Source organism: Desmodus rotundus, chromosome X (genome assembly GCF_022682495.2).
Source record: "Desmodus rotundus isolate HL8 chromosome X, HLdesRot8A.1, whole genome shotgun sequence".
NCBI lineage: Eukaryota > Metazoa > Chordata > Mammalia > Chiroptera > Phyllostomidae > Desmodus > Desmodus rotundus.
The window spans coordinates 76,336,360-76,357,272 of record NC_071400.1 but is presented as its reverse complement, the minus strand read 5'-3'; the positions used below and the strand labels follow the sequence as shown (position 1 = coordinate 76,357,272).

The window sequence follows — 20,913 nt, the reverse complement described above, 5'->3', positions numbered from 1 at the left end:
GGAGTAAAATTTTCAATTCATCTCTCGAGCTTTGCTTTGGGGTTCGCTATATGAAAGACCTAGTTTCTTTGCCATAAAATGTCACACATGTTTCTCCCACTTTTAAAAAGCTGTTATTAAGGGCAGACAGGTTTTTTTTTCGCTCAAACTTTGAAAATATAATCTGTGGCATCATAAGATTAGTTTTAAAAAGTGCTGGTGAATGTAGGTGGTGCAAATGCTTTCAGTGACTCATAATTAGATAACACCCAACTTGGAAAGAAGAGCAAAAGTACTTCTTACTAAAGAAAATGTAATGAGATGTTGCCATCATTTAGGGTAGCACACTGGTACTTTACAAATATAAAATTACAGCTTTACAAAAATCTAAGTTAGTACTTACATTTGAATACCCTAATTTGATATACTTGAAGTCATTAATTTAAAAGAAACACAACAACTCAATTGCAAGTTGACAAACAGGACACAATTCCTTGCCAAAAAATAGTCATTAAAAGTGAATAAATAGCTACAGCGTATATTTTTACGCTGACTATTTAAAAACGAAATTTTGTATTAAAATCATAAAATAAAGGACATAAAATAGAAGCTATTAATTATGTTGTAATGGTGAATCCTGGATTTGGGTTGCTATTTTAATAGTATTTATCCTGTACAACGTATCTATGGCTCTGACATTCATTGCTCTTTCTCATTCCCTCTATTTAAAATTCTTTAGAGTAAGCACAATGCCATTTCTTTAACTATTCAATGATCACCCGGAAGCAAAAGTACAGCATAGGAAGATAATCTTTATTATACTATAACTAGAAACAGAGCAGATAGCAAGTTCACGAGGTATTTTTGATTATTATTCTTTTAAGATCAGGCTTCAATAACAATAATCAAAACGAGTCTTAACTGCACAGATATTTTGGTCACTATTATAATCTTCAAGGGCACAAAAGCTGGTTGCATAAACTAACATGAAGGTAATGCCTGTGAGAATTTCCCACAGGTCAAAAATGTAGATCGCTGCCTTAAACTCTACCCTTATATTTTCTCAATATTCTTCTTAAACATTGAACAATTACTGTTGCTTAGCAAAATATCAAACACGCACATAGTATTCCTACAAGAATACTCCCTTAATATTGTCAGTATTGATATCAAGCTTTTCTTTCCCCCCAAATTCAATAAATCATGGTTCCACTCCCTATATGTATTAGTGTTATGAACTTGAACAAAGTTCAAGTGAACAAACTTGATTTCGTTTTTAAGGTTAAATAGCAGATTGACTTTGCATTTGGTGGCCCGCTGTGTACCTTAATTTTTCATCTTTTATTTTTTAAATAAACTTAACTACATTTTATAAGCCCTGAGATTTTCAATGACCTGCTAATGATTGTATAGTTTTAATTTCTACTTCATTCCAATTAATTTGAACCCCACGTAAGTATTTAAAATGATTTACCGATGGTTGTAACTAAAGCAATGATAAAATTTAGTACTTGTACAGTTACACTGCAAATAAGGCCTTCAGCTAAGAGCTGCATATTTTATGTATTTTTTGCTTGTTAGGAGCAATTCTTAAAATTACAGCTATGATACTCTGTCAGCAATAAGTGCTTTTTACTTTGCTTACTTCTACATGGATGACAAGATTCACTTTTCCTCTCTCCTGTAAAACGACTTTTTTTTTTCCTCCAAACATAAATGTTAATTATCCAACTGAACAGGTGCCAAAAGAAACTTAGAGTTTGAGCAGCAGATTGGTAACTATAATGACTAGCAGAGAAATATGCTCATAACAGGCATTCGATAATGTTTGTTATACACGGAATGTGTGAATTGTAAGGCAACTGTTAGTCAGACACTTCTCAACATACATTGCAACTCATTTTGCTTAAAGGGAATTCAAGCTTACCAGATTTAATTCAACCTCAAATGTTAATCCAAGATTTTGAAATTTTAAAAACTGTTTTAACAGTTCTCAGGAAATGTAAACAAGTTAACAGTAGTTGCTATTGCAATATTAGGTGAGAGAAAAAATAAACAATTAGTTTCTACTAAGTCATACGTAAAACTGAGGAGAAAGCATACAAAATTAAGAAGTGTTAGCTAACAATGATTTTCTCTAGATTTATCCTTGCAGTGTTTTTTTGTTCATGTATTTATCCCTGTTAACTTCTCTGAAGCTGAAAGAGAATTTTATTATCTAAATGGATTTCCCTATCTCCTTCCTTAATATAATCTTAGAGAAAAGCTGGTATAAATATAACGTTGTGTTTTCATGTCATGCCACGGTTGTGTATTTGCTTTTTTTTTTTTTTTTTTTGCAGACATTAAATTTGTCCTATATTGAAATGCTTCTGTATTTACAGAATATGAACTATTCTGCCAACTTACTATGAGATTGCTTGCTTATAATATTCAGTTTTTGTTGATCGCTTTGAAGCATATTGCACACTTGTCATCTAGCATATTAACAAGTAACTTATTCTTTTTAGAAAGGATACACTGACAAATTCTTAAGTTAATGGCTTTGGCCAAACATTTTTAGTCTGTCACAGGACAATAGCAATGGCAAAAACATTGACGATGCAGTTCATGGTTCGGTTCTCCCATCTTACGGTACAGGTACCTGAAAACATAGACACACAAAAGGACTTTGAAATGCCAGCAAAAACATCGAAATTACCAGAGAATGATGGATGCGTTTTTCATAGGTTTTAATATCTTATTTCCTACAATCTATTAAATCTTCACATTTCATATTTGTCTGAAGGCATACTTGTTAGTTACAGTTAGGTACAAAGCAATTCTGTTGATAAAGTCTTGTCAGGCTTTAATTAGAGATAAATAAGCATTTGATAATAAGTACACTGTCTGCCCTCGCTAGAAGTTGCATTCTGTTTGAATCGGCATAAGGTCTCTTACCATCAGATGTGGTATCCCAAAAGCAGGAATTGGCTGTGTGAAAGCCGTAAGCACTCCTCTGCACCACTGCACAGGTCACTAAAAATAAAGTCACAGAGTGAGGACACTTACAAACACAGGAGAAGATCCAAAGTGTTTGAGTTCAGAGCTTTAAAAGGTATAGAAAGAATACAAAACAAAGCATTTAGCAAATGGATTGAAAAAAATTAAAAAGTCCCTCATCTTGATTATCTACCACCATGAATTTGTGCTCCCTGGATCCAGACTGCTCATTGCCCACTGATACAGCCATTGGTGACTGCAGGGCAGGGAACTGCTGGGCCAAATTATGTAGATAATTCGGTCAAAGAAAATAGTCCACTTTACAAACAGTTATTGTGTGGCACTTCACAGTCCTGCATGGAAGGAGGCATGGGGCTACTGAGAGGAAGACATTGGTGCTCACTGGGTTTTGGTGGGAAACGTTAGCTGAGGTGAATGTACATGGTGATGGTACCAAGGGAAAACAGATGGTTGGCAGGAGCTCAAACTGCTTTTCAATAGCAAAAGATCTCCATCTTTTAGGTATTATCATATGTTATCCTTGGATGAATAAGCCAGAGGTCCTTTATACCCTATTAGTACCCAACTACAGTGTCTATAATTCATTTATATTCTCTAAATTGAGAGAAAATCACAAGGACAAAGGTGGGTGAACTTGTGAGGAAGGACAGCGATACTTACCAATATATTTATAAGCTTTTCCCAACTTAACCAAATGTGCTAAGGATTGTTCCACTATGCTTGCAGTCCATTGGTTGATGTTGGTATGGTCATAATCTTCACCACCCAAAACCCCATCTATACACTAAAAGGCAGAGGACAGTTAAACAAATTACACACAAATTGCAGCCAAAATGTCTTCAAAACACAAAATGCATTTATACTCTAATAAAGCACCTTACAAAATATGCATCTGGTAAGTATTAAGCAGTATCCCTACTTGTTTAAAATTTTTCCAAGCATTTCTACACGCATTATCTCACCTTATGAGATACTATGGGTCACATAAAGATAAATATGACATGGCCTCTGTTGTAAAGAACTTCATCTAGCAAAACAGCTAATAATTCTGTAACCCAAGGAAGACTAATCAAAGGTGATAAGTTATGTCATAAAAAGATGATGGGGGTAGAGATTTTAAAAGGGTGAAGTCCCTATTTTCCTAATGCTTAGAGATATGAGAGGCTCATCTTATTAGGTTGTTGTGAGAATGGAGGGAGATAATGAGCTCAAACACAGTGACTGCCACAGATTAAGCACAATAAATCATGTTAGATATTAGCATCATCATTAGCGTTATTGCTGCTTATTTGATTTTTTCAGTTTTATTGAGATATAATTGGCATATAATATCATGCAAGTTTAAGGTGTACAATGTGAAGATTTGATACATGTGTATATTGGGAAACAATTACCATGATAAGGAGAAATAACATACCCATCTCACAGTTATCATTTTTGCATGTGTCTTAAGAACAATTAAGAGGTGCTTTCAGCAACTTTCAAGGATACAATACGGTGTTGTTCACTGCAGTTATCACGCTGTACAGTCCATCTCCAGAAATTATTCACCTTATAACTGGAAGTTCGTACCCTTTGATCTACATTTCCCCATTCCCCCCAGCCCTCAGCCCTCAGCATTATATTCTCTGTTTCTGAGTTTAGCTTTTTAAAATTCCACATACAAGTGAGACCATACAATATTTTTCTTTGTTCGACTTGTTGTGCTGCTGTTATTTTATATTCGAGTGATACAGCCTGATAGTTAAGCACTCATTCAATTCGTTTATAGAATCCACCTTAATCACACACGCACACAACACACACAGGAGCACATGCCCATGTGTGGCTTTCATTTCCTACAATTGTAGTAAAATTCATAAAGACACAAATTAATATGAAATGTTAAGCTGGACAGTATAAAATTGTCACCAATGATGTAATATAGAAATAAAAGTTGAATTTACAGGAGCTGAAGAGAAGAACAGGGCTGAAGTTTTTTTTCCCTAGACTATTCAATTTTAATATGACAGAGTTAAGAGAGCCAGTGGCCAAAAGGTCAGAGCCAAAGGGTTTTAATTCTGTCTTTGCCATCCCCAAGCTGATGACCTTGGGCAAGCCTCCTACTCTCCCTGGACGGCCTTTCCTGAATGGGAAACGGAGAGCACTCGTTTTTTGTCTTGGGTTATCTAAACAACAGAAAACATGAGGAGGCTCTGGACTTCCACTGTAAATAGCCCTGCTAATTACTATTAATTAACATTTAGCCTTCTTAATTAGCATTAACTAGGAGGCCCACTAGATAATGAGGTCCTTAACCTGTCTGTATTCCCAGGGCCAAACTCAGGCAGTGGGCATGCAGCAAGCACTCAGTCAATGTTTGCTGGTGAAGTTAATACTGGCTTGGATATACTCTCTGGGAATCCTAAATCAAATCTACTTTAGACTACGTTCCACGGTAATTCCATTTGCAACTCACTTTTTCTTTGAGAATTTATTTGGGGGCTAATTCCGTTACTGCCAATAAATAAAATATATGCATATCACTGATAAGTGAGTGGCTGTAAGACCTCAGAGGGAAAAACATTAGCATAGAGACTCAGAGCAGGAAATCTAAGGAAAGAAAATACGGGCATCAGAAAGAGATAAGGAAAACAAATACCTGCTGAAACTGTGTAAAACTTTTCATCTAAAAAAGTGATGAAATCTTCTAAAATAGTGCTCTCTCAAGTCTTTCCAATGCCCCAGTAGTAAAGAGCTGGTTCATAGGAAGACAGGAGCAGGGAAGAGAATAGACATGAAGCTAAAAGTCACCTGGGGCAACACTGAATTTGTTTAGAGTAGTTTATTTCAGACAAAAACTTCAAGTGAAGTCCGCTGTTGATTCCACAATGTATCAGAGTTTTTCATTAGTGTTTTTCATTAAATTATTGATATTACTTAACTCCCTGTTTGCAAATGTTAAACTGACACTCTAAAATGCACCCAGTAGCTCGTAGCCCCACCTAGCCACCACTCAGAATGCGTATCCCAGTTTAAGAACCATGCTTTTTTTCATTTAATAAAACATAAAAGTAACACATGCACATGTTTTAAAAAACCACAGAAAGCAAGAATCCCCTCTCCACCCTTTCCCGTTCTCAGTTCCATTTCCTAAAGGAAACGCCATTAGTATACAACTGGTTTTATTTCTGCTAAGGATTACTTTCACATTTCAAAATAATATTTACACCACCACTTCTGGATTTATGGTTTATTAACAACATCCCTAGAGGTCCTGCTATGAGAGATGAAAATTTAGTTCCATCAGATAACCTGCCACCTTCCTCCTCACTTCCCTCAATATAGTGAATTCAGTATTTTTACTTCAATATATTTAACCATTTAGAGCATGTTTCTTTTCCATTCCTGGCACTTCTTTCCACACACAGGACTTTTCCTTAACATTCCTGGCCTCTTATCACACTTATTATTACTCCCCATGGAGGTGGAGTGAGCTACTTGGTTGGTGAGTGACCAACGTTGTTCCACCATTCTCATTTGGGTGAGCCAATCTCCCAAATGCCTTGGAATTAACTATTTGGTTTCTCCTTCCTTCACTCAGACCAATGAAAGGCACCAGCCTGGCTAAGTGTTTCTCTCTGCTCCGTCTTTCCCTTGGATGTCTCTTCCAAGGTCTGAGCTGAACAGATAGGGGGTTAGCAAAACAAGCTCCAATCTCCAACCCAGTCTTAACCAATAATAAAGGTAATATTCTCTTTCTAGTGACTCTTTGGTCTTTGCATTTGGCTCAGAAGGTGAGTAAAGAAGGTCTATTTAAAAGGCTCCTCACATAACCCGGCATCCTTTTCTCCATGTTCCATTGAGCATGGACACTTTGAAAAATGAGGTGGTTATCATTCTTGCCCTTCCCATGACCTCCATCCCCTCTTCCACCTCCCAGTTGCCCTCATTTTGCTTTTGTACTGTCAAGGTATTGAAAACATTTGCATTCTGTTTTAAAAGTTAAATATTCCTGAGCTACATAGTTCTAATCCATATTTCTGAACTATTAAAATATGGCAGGATTTTCAGGTGCCCGTCTGGGCCTCAAGCTGATCCTAGTTATACAAGGCCAGCCTTGGTTGAGTTGTGGATGAGCTTGTGCTCCAGAGCAGTCAGGCAGGTAAGGCGCTATCTCAGGATAGGCTGATGAGGTCCCTCAGTGCTTAGACTTAAGGCAGGGAGGGTCAGCTAGGATACAGGCCCCAACAGCCATATCCCCAAAACAAGCCTGTTTTCTGGGCCAGCTCATTTTTGTCTAGGATTTGGCACAGTTAAAAATGACTCAGGACTATTAAAAGTGTTCATCGATACCTTACCCATAGTGTAGATGCCACTAGACTTAATTCCTCTACCAGAACTGATTCCCAAAGAGGATTGCTTGTCCATTTGCCTCACAGGAGGGCCAGATTTGATGTTTCAAATGTTATTCTTAAGATTTTGATTTACCATTATACCAGAGTCTAAAAAATGTTGTGATTATTTTTCCAATTCTAGTGGCCTATAAAAACATATAATGACCAAAGGCAGATATTTCTACATTCTCTTATTTCTTTGATTTGTCTTATTTCTATAGGACACATATAAATATATAAATTTACATATATATTATCTCTATATAATCTACATATAACCAGTAATAGGGTTATCTATATGTAGATCATATATCTGTAATATTAGTACTTAAAATAATATTTGGCATACTAGGATAAAAATTATTTTGTTCAAAAGACAGAGCATCCATTTTAGAAAACAGCAAACTAGTTTTCTAGACTCATACTTAAACATCACTTTCAGAGTAAGCCTAGGATGCTTGGCAGCATAAAACAAGACATAGAAGCACCCCAATAAAGTGTTAACAAACAAATATTTAAAATGTTGTTTTAATACTAAAGTCTCTAACTTTGTACTGAAAGTCAAAACATAGCTTTTTAAAACTGCAATCAATGCAGCAGCCTTCAAAATGAACAAGTTGCGTAACTTACCTCTTTAACAATATTGTGGGCTTCCTCTGCATTGAAGCCAACCTAAAGGGGGAAAACAAACCATAAGGCTCCTTTTAGCAAAGCCTTCCTTTTATTGGTGGTAAACAGAATCCACTAGGCTGACCTGTTAGTGACAGGAGACCATAGTGACAAGGGGCATCCAGTCTACTGAGGTGGCTAATCATACCTTGAACACTTAACATTACAGAATGCTTTCCCCACCTACCTCCCCAGAGATTTTAATTACTTCGGTCTGGGGCAGAACCTTGGCAACTAAATTTTTTAAAGTGTCTTACTGGTGATTGTGATGAACACCCTAGACTGAGAATAATTGCAGTGTAGTACACAGGTAACAGCAGGGGGTGGGTATAAAGATGTGTCATCAGGTATATGGGAGATCGCTGAAGTGAAGTGAGACAGAATGCTTCATAGATTACTTCAATTTTGTTCTTCACTTACGCTGGGCAAAAATGTGGCTTTCCTGAGTTAAAGATTATGGAAATACTTGATCATTCTAAATTAATGACCTTTAATACTATATAACAGGTCTGGCAAGTTAGTCTTTCCTTTGGAGTGACGTGATAGAGTCCTGAGTTAAAAGCAGCTATTAGTGACATCCAAGTGTGTGTCCCTGAGTAGGGAACTAGGCTATGTAATATAAGATTGAAATCTACAGCAAAATACTTCAGGTTAATACATGATTCGTTTCCAGGGAGAGGTTTTTAGGTGCTTTATGACATCAGCATTCCTCAAATCCCACTATCCAACTTAAAATTGGTTCAAAAAACAATTCTGACAATAAGTATGACCTTGAATATAGATGTAATTTTCACCTCAATTACACCACAAAATTTCCCAATAAAGGAATAAAAATACCCTAAATTTTTAGGAATATTATGAAAACAGCTCACAAGCCCTGACCCTATTAAAATGTTCATTTCGCCTTAAAGTAAGTTCCCCACCTATTTTCCAAAGTTGTCTACAAATTAAAGGATGTCCATTTCACTTTGATTTGGGAGGTCGCCCAATAATGAGGATGTACAGGGTGGCCATGATGATACATGTAATTTTGTTTCTTTTTAGATATAAGTAGGAAGCAGTGCCCTACAGAACCCTCTTAGGAGTCAGGAGACTAGCACTTGGGGGATATGCCTGAGGATGAAATACTTGTGGTTGAATTTCTAACATAATAATTTACCACTGATCTGTAAGTACGTGTGTTAACTGTGTCACAGAGCTAATTGAACGTGGCTTTAGCTTCTACAGAAGCCCACACCCTAAAGATGGATGGACCAGAAGCCCCTTCCAGAGATCCAATAATATATTATTTTATGCTGCCTCTCCACTACCTGCCTATTTTTTTCACTGTTCCATTCACCTGTGGTTACCATTGGATAGAAAATGTCTTTGTCTCTTTTGCCTTTGCAGGCCTGTCACAGGATATGCTGGGATCCAATAGGCCTCATCCTCCTAGTGGTTAATGTGAAGGAAGAGTTGTTGTGAGGTCTGAGGCCTGGGTTCAGATGGAGCTTCTGTCATTCCTGGCAGTTTTAACTTTGGGCCAGTGAGCATGAAAGTCAGAGTCCCCATCAGTAACAGGAAGATAACAACCCACATCATGGTGTTCTGGTGAGGTTTCAGGACGTCTGAGTCAGTAAGCAAGGGGTCATATTGCATAAAGCACCTCCTTTCAGCCCACCCTGCGAGAGTGACAGAAAGCTGGAAGGGCTCTGCAACTAGGGCCTTGTTCGCAGGGGTAGGGCGGCGGCACCTACTTTAGGGACGTTAAGGGAAAGAGGCAGCACTCGGGAAGATCAGTTTCCGAGGCCTGCCTGCAGACGGGCGGTGGCTGTCACCCCATCCCTACCCAACGCTTCCCAAGTCAGGCTTTCCACCCCTTGGCCGAGACCCTACGGCCAACCCCCAATCGCTATAGGCCTCCCCTGCCACCCCGGTCTCTCAGCCCACCCTCTGGGTCTCAAGGTGGGGGGACGGAGATAGGGACGGGCGGGGTGGATCCCTGGCCTGGAGGAGAAGACCCAAGCTCGGAGGACGCTGCATGTCAATTGTTGGGGCTGCAGGGCGCCAGGGGACCCCCGGAAGGGACCCGCGCAGAGGAGGACGGGGGCGAGAATAGCTAGCAGGCGGCCAAGGGGCGGTACCTCGTCGCAGTGGCGGTGGTACTCCTCCATTGCGGCGCGATCCTCCCGGGGGGCGGAGCCACGGGCGGGTCGAGCTCTGCGGCCGCGCACTAGCCTCCCGGGAGACAACGCCCCGGTTTTTGTCCCAGGGAGGTCCCTAGTTACACCGGCCTTTGTGTGTCAGCAGCGCCGCGTTCCGGCAGCACCTTCAGAGCTCAGGGTGTTAAAGAACTGACAATTGCAGGGGAGAGCCACGGGAAAAAGTCAGGACAACTGTAACTGAACAGTTAAAAAAAAAAAAAAACAACTGAGAATTGTGCCAGAGTGGGTCAGGTGGTGTGACCTGGTGTCAGTGTCTCTAAATTCCTCATTATTGTTTTGACTACCCACTGCCGTGGTTATTTGCACATATTTGTTCATCACCATCCAACACAAAAATGTAGTTAATGCAGTGGTAAACGAGTCGTTTTCATTTGTCCACGTACTAGCTATGTTAATTGGAAAAAACCTTCCCACAGCCTGCTTCTCATAAGAAACCTTAAAATTATACCTATCTCATGGCTGGTTGTAAGGATCAAATGAGATGCTATATGCATAACTCCTAAAGTGGATGCTCCTGTACCTCTCTTCCTCAATGACTATGTAAAAAGAAAAATTCGATTCATAGGCAATAAGGTACACATATCTGAATTAAATTATAATTTTTAGCAGAACAATGGTTATGTTTATTCAAAAATTACTAACTGCCAGATGATCCTAAAGATTTCCTCATTGAAACCTATAACATCCCAGCAGGTTTGGTTCTGTTACTGTCATCCCATTTTTCAAGATGAAAATATAAGTAACTTGCCTAAGGTTAGATATGTAGTGAGTAGTAGAAGAAGGATTTAACCTCAAGTAGTTTGATATAACAACACTCAAATTCTTAACCATTGTATTACTTTCCTATTGCTGCTATCACAAATCACCATAAAATTAATGGCTTAAAGCAGTACAAATTTATTATTTCACAGTGATAGAGGTCAGAAATCTAAAATGGGCCTGCAGGATCGTGTTCCTCCTGGAGACTCTAGAGAAGAATCCATTCCCTTGCCTTTTTCAGCTTGTAGAAACTGCCTACATTCCTTGGCAATGCATAGTCTCATGCTCATACATGGCTGCAACAGGTCTAGATTCACAAGGAATGAAGGTATCACATCCAATGAGGAACATGGACATTGACTTGGATTGATCAGTTTTTCATAGGAAATCATATCTTTCCTTCAAGTAGCCAGGAATCTTCTCAGGTTCCATAGGCCAAGATTGGGCCACCTGATTTCTCCCTTGGCAAAACCTATGGGAAAACGTATGTTTTGAATTTTCATCTTCTATGGTGAAAAATGAGTTCTGCTACAAAGGAAAAGGGGAAGGGAAACAATTGTTGTTGGATAGTCCTTCCCAGCTTTTTGATGCCATGGTCCACATGCAAAAGATGATAATATTTACATGGTACACTGAGGTAAATTACAGGGGCTTTGGGCATATCTTTGGTTAAAAATATCTTCTTCACATTATATAATTATAAGGAAAAATAAAATAGAAAAGATATTAAAATTGAATTTATAAAAACTTCCAAATAAAATCTTCCAAAGGCTTTTTAAAAAAATATTTTATTTATTTATTTTTAGGGAGAGGAAAGGAGGGAGATAGAGAGGTAGAGAAACATCTATGTGTGGTTGCCTCTCAAGCACCCCCTACTGGGGACCTGGCCCACAATCCAGGCATGTGCCCTGACTGGGAATCGAACCGGCGGCCCTTTGGTTCACAGCACGGTACTCAATCCACGGAGCCACACCAGCCAGGGCAAAAACTTCCAAATACTTTAATGGGCTCTCATTTCTGCTTTCATGAACATAACATTTTATATCTGGATTTATGCTTAAATAGTTATAAACAACTCCCATTTGACAGTTTTTAAAGTGTTTTTCCTACAAATCTTAATAGATTCTATTGTTGAGAAGTGTTCTTCATACAAGTAACTGATAACACACTTACACCCATTTTACAAACCATTCAAGTTATATTTAAAAGTTTCTGTATTAGAACCAACCCTTTCATTGACAATTAGGAAGGTTGTACAAAATATAATATGAATTTGCTCAAAGTAATTGGAACTTTAACGATGTGGGAGAAATTATGGATCTAAAATCCCAGAGAAGAATGACACCTAAAAGCATGAGTAGGACATTTGGGACGACTTTTCACCTAGTTGTAAGCAAATGCAGATTTCATGGCCTACGGAGGAGAAGATCTCTGGTAAGAATCATACATTGTGTTGAAACTCAAAGGATCACACCCTCCAATGTACAGGAACAACAAACCTTGATCTTGCAGGAACTGAAACTCAATTTTAAATTGCTTCAATCTTTGAAAGTGACTTAAGGTGATCTGGCATTGCTAATGCCTCTAGTCAACTTCCATAAGCAAATGTAAAGTCTTTCTGGAGGAAGAAAATATCCTAGACCTCAGATTAGATATATAATTGTTCACATACACTATAGGGTGCACAGTAAAATATAACTAGGCACATAAAAAGACAAAACAACATTACCACAAGATACAGACAATGATAACAGCCCAACTAGGGTTCTGGTTGGTGGAATTATGATAAATAGACTTTAAAAGTACTATGCTTAATGTATTCAAGGATACGAAGTTGAGAACTGGAAAGAACTCAAAGCTATAAAAAATATCCAAATGGAATTTTTAGATGTGGGAAATACAATAACCAAAATTAAAAACTTAAATAATGGGTTCTGTAGTAGATTAGACAAAGCTGAAGATTTAATTAGGGAAATTTTGAAAATAGGTCATAGTAAAATGTGTGAGAAAGCATAGAGGAAAAGTGAATACCTTGAGAATGTCTAATGCACATAATTCGAGTTCCAGGAGGACATGAGAGAAAATGGACAGGAGCAATTTTTGATGAAATAATAGCTGAAGATTTTCCCAAAATAATGAAAGAATTTTATTGATCATGGTCTCTACAGGAAGCATATGGAACCCTAAAAATATAATAGTTCATTAAGGATTTATTTACAATGGCGTGTATTGCAGGGGTGGGTGTAGGATATACACAAGGAATAGTTCAAGAACCTGCTGCAATATATTTCTTTTGCCCCTCAACATTCATCCTCTTTTTTTTTAAGGGTGGGAGGGGGAGATTTTCTTACATAAAGTGTCATTATCATGCCTATCAAGATTAAAATATTTTCTTCATGTAATTTAATATCCCGTTCATATTCAATGTCCCTGATTATCTAAAAAAAATCAGAGCTCTCCACCCTTTTTTTAAATATATTTATTGATTATGCTATTACAGTTGTCCCATTTCCCCCCGCACACTCCACTCCATCCTGCCCACCCCCTCCCTCCCACATTCCCCCCCTATAGTTCGTGTCCATGGGTCATACTTATAACTTCTTTGGCTTCTACATTTCCTACACTATTCTTACCCTCCCCCTGTCTATTTTCCACCTATCATCTATGCTACTTATTCTCTGTACCTTTGCCCCCCTCTCCCCCTCCCACTCCCCTATTGACAACCCTCCATGTGATCTCCTGTTCCTGTTCTAGTTGTTTGCCTAGTTTGCTCTTGTTTTTGTTTTAGGTGTGGTCGTTAATAACTGTGAGTTTGCTGTCATTTTTACTGTTCCTATTTTTGATCTTCTTTTTCATAGGTAACTCCCTTTAACATTTCATATAATAAGGGCTTGGTGATGATGAACTTCTTTAACTTGACCTTATCTGAGAAGCACTTTATCTTCCCTTCCATTCTAAATGATAGCTTTGCTGGATACAGTAATCTTGGATGTAGGTCCTTGCGTTTAATCTTGAGTAATGTAATTATGATGTGCCTTGGTGTGTTCCTCCTTGGGTCCAGCTTCTTTGGGACTCTCTGAGCTTCCTGGACTTCCCGGAAGTCTATTTCCTTTGCCAGATGAGGGAAGTTCTCCTTCATTATTTGTTCAAATAAGTTTTCAATATTTTGTTCTTCCTCTTCTCCTCTGGCACCCCTATAATTCGGATGTTGAAATGTTTCAAGATGTCCTGGAGGTTCCTAAGCCTTTCCTCATTTTTCCGAGTTCTTGTTTCTTCATTCTTTTCTGGTTGGATGTTTCTTTCTTCCTTCTGGTCCACACCGTTGATATGAGTCCCAGTTTCCTTCGCATCACTATTGGTTCCCTGTACCTTTTCCTTTGTTTCTCTTAGCATAGGCTTCATTTTTTCATCTGGTTTTCTAACAGATTCAACCAATTCTGTGAGCATCTTGATAACCAGTGTTTTGAACTGTGCATCCGATAGGTTGGCTATCTCTTTGTTGCTTAGTTGTATTTTTTCTGGAGCTTTGAAGTGTTCTGTCATTTGGGCCATTTTTTTTTGTCTTGGTGCGTCTGTTACTTAAAGGGGCGGAGCCTTAGGTGTTCCCTGGGGCGGGGTAATGCTGGTCGCTGCGCTGTGACGCTGTATGTGGGGGAGGGTCCTAGAGGGAGCAATGGTGCCCGCTTTACTCTCCACCTGATCTCAATCTTTCACTCCACTACCCACAATCAAACTGGGCCCCTCTGGTGCTGGTTCCCGAGTGGGTGGGCCTGTGCACGCCCTAGGCCCCTGTGGGTCTCTCCAATGACCTCTCCTATGAGGCTGGGAGTCTCTCCTGCTGCCACCCCAACCCCCACGGGCGTTTTCAATCAGAGGTTTGAGGCTTTATTTCGCCGAGCTGGAGCCCTGGGTTACGCGGTCTACTTCGCTCCCCGCCATATGTCCGGTTTATCTATGTGTGAATGTGGGGCCACGGGGTGCTACCCACCGCTCTGCCTGCCCCGCTCTCCGCCACTCTGAGTCCGGCCCTCTCGGTTTATCTGTGCGCGAATGTGGGGCCGTAGGGTCTGCTAGTGGTCAGACTGCCTGCGCTGTTGTCCCACACTCCGCCAGTCTCAGTCCCACCACAGCCACGCGAGTCCTCTCCACCCTGGTGCCCGTCTCCGCCCCTGCTACTGTTCTGGATGAATGTTTATTTTTTATTTCCTTGGTGTCAGGCCCCCTTGCCATTCGATTCTCTGTCAGTTCTGGTTGTGTGAGGAGGCGCAGTGTGTCTACCTATGCCACCATCTTGGTTCTCCACATTCATCCTCTTGACCAGCTACAGAGGCAGGAACTATTTTATGTTACTTGATCCTCTCCCGCTTTTAAATCCATCATCTTCTATGAAGGACACTGATCATGGCTAATGTTTTTGGTTTCAAGTGGTTCTGTGAACAACTTGTTCTTACATTAGAATGATACAGTAGCTGATAAGTCGCCTCTAAATGTCAAGGAACACATTTTAAACTGCTCACTTATTAAATTTATAAGGACCTTGTGATTGCCAATGTAATGTCACCAATGCAACGGATTAATGTCATGTTGTACAATTACAGGAAATAAAGGATTCCTTCAAACCCACCATGGAAGCCTTCTAATTTTTAACACGTGTTCTTAATTTTTATTCACATCTCTTCATTTCTATTTTTCTCTATCTGTGCTTTCTAAAGTTATTATAAGATGCTAGGTGACTCTACAATCTCTATTGACCCTTTTATTATCATTGAGACCAAGTACTACAGCCACTTGATCTCCAACGCCTTGCCCTCCACCTGCATTTCATCCTCTGGTGATATGTGAGTAATCATAATGTCACTTCATGCCAGGAATTACTCATGTCCCATTGCTTCTCAGCAAGAAGATTATTATTGTGTCTCTTGAGTATATGAGCAACTGAGCCCCAAAGTTACATTTCAGGATCTACTTCCTGAGAGTTTACTCCTTAATACCCTCTATTCGTCAGGGTTCTTCAAAGAAACAGAACCAATAGGATGTGTACATATAGAGAGAGAGTTTTATTTTAAGGAATTGGCTCACACAATTGTGAAGGCTTAGTGAGCCCAAGATCTAATGAAGATGAGAAGGCTGAAGACATGGGAAAGAGATGCAGTATAAGTCCAAAGGCAGTCTATTGTAGACCCAGGAAGAGCCCATGCTGCAGATGAAGTCAGCAGGCCATCTGCTGCAGAACTCCCTTTTGCTCGAGGGAGATGAGCCTTTGGTTCTAGTCAGGCTTTCAACTGATTAAATAACCCCCCACCTACATTATGGAGGCAATCTGCTTTACTCAAAGTCCACTGATTTAAATGTACATCGCATCCAAAAATACCCTCAGAGAAATGTTCAAAATAAGGTTTGACCAAATATTAAGGCACCATGACCTAGCCAAGTTGACATAAAATTAAACATCACAGGCTACTTCTGGTACTAGTTACTGTATTAGTCTGGTTGCCCAGATAAGCAGATTGCACATTCAAATTGGCATAAATGAAAGGGGGCTCATTTACAAAGGAACTAATCACAAAGATGTGGACAGGTGAATGGCAAGTGATATTACAAGAAACTGGGCTAGCAACACAGGAGTTGTCACCACTTCTAGGCCCAGAAGTTTGAGAGGAAAGGGGGCTTACACAATCATGTAGAGAAGGCCACTTTGGGAGAAACAGTGACCTTTTGTGGAGGGATACATCAAACACAAGGTGCCTTCCACAAAAGAAATCAGAGAAATATTCACCCTGACCTCTTCCCTCTCCTACTGATATGCCTCATTGGCTAAACCCAACTGGAAACCAGAGGGCATTGGAGCTTTTGTAATCCAATCCTGGGGTCAGCTTCATAAGCCAGAGAGTGAGGTGGAGTGTGGCTGTGGGGAGGGGGAAGACACCTTGCACAGATCTCAAGGCACAGATTCAAGAATCTCTAAGATTCCCCACACATAAAGAATAAAATAAAAGTCATATTTTGGCACATCAAAGTAAAATGGCTGAAAATCAAAGGAAAGAGAAGAATTATAATGTAGCATCCCCTTGAAGAAGACAAATTACCTTCAAAATTCAAACAAGAAGACTGACATCTGACTCCACACAGAAACAGTAGAAACCCAAAGACAAATTATTTGCCTTCAGACAATATATTTTGACACCTTCAAAATAATGAAAGTTCTGTGAACTTAGAATGTATACCCAGCAAACATAACCTTCACAAATGAAGATGAAATAAAAATTTAAAGTAAATAACTGAGAAAATTAGTCATGAACAGAAGTACACTTTAAAAAATACAAAAATCTACTCTTTTGGCAAAAGGCAAATAATCCTAGTTATAAATTTGGGCAATATAGAAGAAAATGAAAGGTAATTAAAGGAGTAAATTTGTGGATCAATTTAATGATTATCAACTCTGTAAAACAATGTTAATAATGTCTTATGAAATTTAATATATATGTCAAATTAAAATACAGGATAACAGTATAAGTTGAGAGGAAGATAAATTGAGATGGTGTTTAAAGGCCCTTTCATTCTCAAGGAAGTGAGTTAAAAGTATCAAGTTATATTATGGTATGTCACAATGCATTTCATATATAGTAAGCAATAACAGAAAAGTTTTAAAAACATATAGCTACCAAGGTAATTGAGTGGGGAAGTAAAATAATAAAAATACTCAACTCAAAAGGAGGCAAGTAAAAAGAGAAAAAAAATAACACAGTATGAATGGTGAAAATAGATACCAAATAGTAAGATGATATATTTTTAATCCAAACATATAATTATGATAAATATAAATGGGTCATATGTTTCATTTAAAAGATCACAGACAGAACAAAATATAACCCACTTATATGCTGTTACCAAGAAACATATAAAAATTATCATCGATACAGAAAGTCAAAAAAAAAATCTCATTCAACATTATCCAAAGCTAGCATATATATATTAATATCAGATAAAGCAGGCTCTAAGGCAAAAAGTGTTACTAGAAGAAAGGAGACATTTCATAATGAAAAAAGAGTCAATTCACGAGGCAGACATAATAGTCTTATATTTGAATGCAGTTTAACAAATTGTCTCAAAATTTGAAAAGTGAAAATTAATAGAATTAAAAGGTGAAATAGGTAAATTCATAATCGTATGGGAGAAATTAATATCACTCTCGCAATAGGTGACATAAGCTGAAAAAAACATACATCAGAAAGGATATAGGAGATTTGAACAACATTATGAACACATTTTTATCTAATTGACATCTGTAGAAATCTGAACATAACTGCAGAGTACATGTTCTTTTGAAGTACAAACAGAACATTATAGGAACTAGACTATCTATATCTGGGGAATTTAATTAGCATTATTTTCATGAACAATGACTGCAATATGGTGATAGATAATATGCCTATTTGTTATGTAGCTAATAGTCCTTCAATTTCAAATCCTAGATAAACACATACTCCCATAAGAAACCTTTCCCAGAATTAGAAAATATTTATTTCACTTCAGAACTGTTCATCTATGAGAACCAGAGTTCAATATTCAAGTTACAACATACCACTTTGAGAATGAAAAACTTTGTATACAGCATTCCCCCCTTATCCATGGTTTCACTTTCTGAGATTTCAGCTACTTGCGGTCAACCATGGTCCAAAAATATTAAACTGAAAATTCCAGAAATAAGCAACAAATTTTAAATTGTGTGTTGTTCTGAGTAGCATGATCAAATCTCTTGCTGATCAACACGGGAGTTTTGACCTGCTCCGTTTCTGACCTGGGCCGGTTCACCCCTCCTTAGGCAACCTGGTGGCCCCAGGACTACTATAAAGGACACATGGACAAAATCAAGGGGGAGGGTGGAGGTGGGGGAGGGAGGTGGGTTCACCTGGGGTGGGGTGGAGGGATGGGGAGAAAAGGCATACAACTGTAATTGAATAACAATAAAAATTAACAAAACAAAACAAAACAAAACAAATCTCTTGCTGATTCACTCCATCCTGCCAGGAAGTAAATCAACCCTTTGTCCAGCTACCTGACTTAGAAGTCATCTTGGTTATGTGGTGTGTGTGTCGGTGTGAGAGAGAGAGAGAGACCACATTCATATAACTTTTGTTACAGTATATTGTTATAATTGTTCTATTATTAGTTTATTGTTAATCTCTTACTATGCCTAATTTATAAAAAGGTTTGGTACTATCCGTGGTTTCAGGTATCCACTGGGAGTCTTGGAATACACTCCCCATAGAAAAGGGGGGACTACTGTATTTGAATAATACACTTCCATTTACAGTTATTAATGTGCTCAGTAGTAGACCATCATGTTATGTAAATACTGATGGTACTCTCCAATTTGTAATGCAAACATTGCTTCCCTGTAAATTCTGTTTGGGGCATCTGCTTGTACAAATGCAAACCTACATTTGCCCCACCCTGTATAATCCTTTTGTTTCTAGTATGTAAAGCCACACATAGTCAAGACTTTCAAAATGTTCTATTTCAAGGCCTTTGTAATATGTAGTCCCAGTATGACACAATGAGTTTTCTTGTATAACTCAAGCCATTCTTACAAAAGAAAATTACAAGATAATACAACTTCTTCTAATTAGCAGAACTAATTATCAATAGTAAAATGCTAATTTTTAAATTGCCTTACTTGGGATCGACATGGATCAACGATGGGGCGGGGAAGAGAAGATATAAATGGTGCAGGAAGTTACTACGCTGAGGTAGGCGTTCTTCCATTTTCAAGGCACTGATCACTAATGTAGACGTGTGAGGAGAAATGTCTTATCCATTAGAATTGGTACGCTATGGCATTAGACTTTCAATAATTGAAAAGAACAGGACTTGAACCCTGGCTGCAAATCAGAATCACAGGGGGAGGTTTTAAAAAAAACCCAACAACTATGTTATCTCATTGTGGTTTTGGTTTGCATGTGTGGTGTGTATACAGATTATCAAATTATCAAATATCAAATCATAATATCAAATTATAATATTTTATACTTGAAATTATACAATGTTATTAACCAGTGTTACCTTAATAAAATAGATCTATGCTAGATGACGTCCCTTGAGATTCTGGTTTAATTATTCTGGAGAGGGACCCAGCATCAGTAGTTTTCAAAAAGCTTCCTCCATGTGACTATAACATGCAGTCAAGGATAAGAGCCCTTGGTGCAAAATCCTTTCCCCGCCCGTCTAGATATCATTAAAACAAGGTAAGTGCACTTTTTGGTAAGCTTTAAATATATTTCTGCTGGAAGTTTGAGCAATAAACCATATTACTTCTTGGGTTTTCTTTGGTGACCTATGGTTTGGTCATTCCTTCATTTAGTCAACAAAAGTTTACTTAGCACACACTATGCGCCAGACATTCTGTTAGAGCAGTGGTTCTCAATCAGGGGTGATTTTGCCCCCTCCTGGCCCGTGGGGACATTTGGCAGTGTCTGGAGATGCTTTTGATAGCCATAACTAAAGGTGGGTGCATATAATGAGTACAAGCCTCAGAGGCTACTAAACATTCTGCAATGCACACAACTGCCCCCACAAAAATATCTTGCACAAAATGTCAATATTGTGTTAAATGAGGGCGAACAGGAAAAATTCCCTGTCTCTGTGGAGCTTACAGTCTAGTGGGAGAAAGCAGCCAGTATGCAAATACTATATATGTGTGTATATATGTATGTATATGTATATGTGTGTATGTGACGTCAGGTAATTTTAAGTGTTACGAAGATGCTTAAGCAAAGTGAGATAATAAAACGTGACTGGAGAGAGTCTATTTTAGATGAGGTAATGAGGGAAAGCTCCTCAGCAGAAATGTTAAAGCAATCATTTGAATGATGTAAATGAGTTAGATGAAAACTTGAAAGTTAGATTAGAAATTGGAAATTAGT

The 20,913-nt window shown here is 38.4% G+C and overlaps 1 protein-coding gene across 1 annotated transcript; it reads right to left on the bottom strand.

Moving 5' to 3' along the window:
• Positions 1-771: 771 nt before the first annotated feature.
• Positions 772-10,248, bottom strand: DYNLT3 (dynein light chain Tctex-type 3). Its single transcript, XM_024563675.4, has 5 exons — positions 10,151-10,248; positions 7,989-8,030; positions 3,643-3,766; positions 2,920-2,997; positions 772-2,623 (listed from the first exon to the last, which is right to left on the bottom strand). Exons 1-5 carry the CDS (start codon positions 10,178-10,180, stop codon positions 2,547-2,549), a joined length of 351 nt encoding a protein of 116 aa, XP_024419443.1. The 5' UTR covers positions 10,181-10,248; the 3' UTR covers positions 772-2,546.
• Between the last annotated feature and the right edge of the window lie 10,665 nt (positions 10,249-20,913).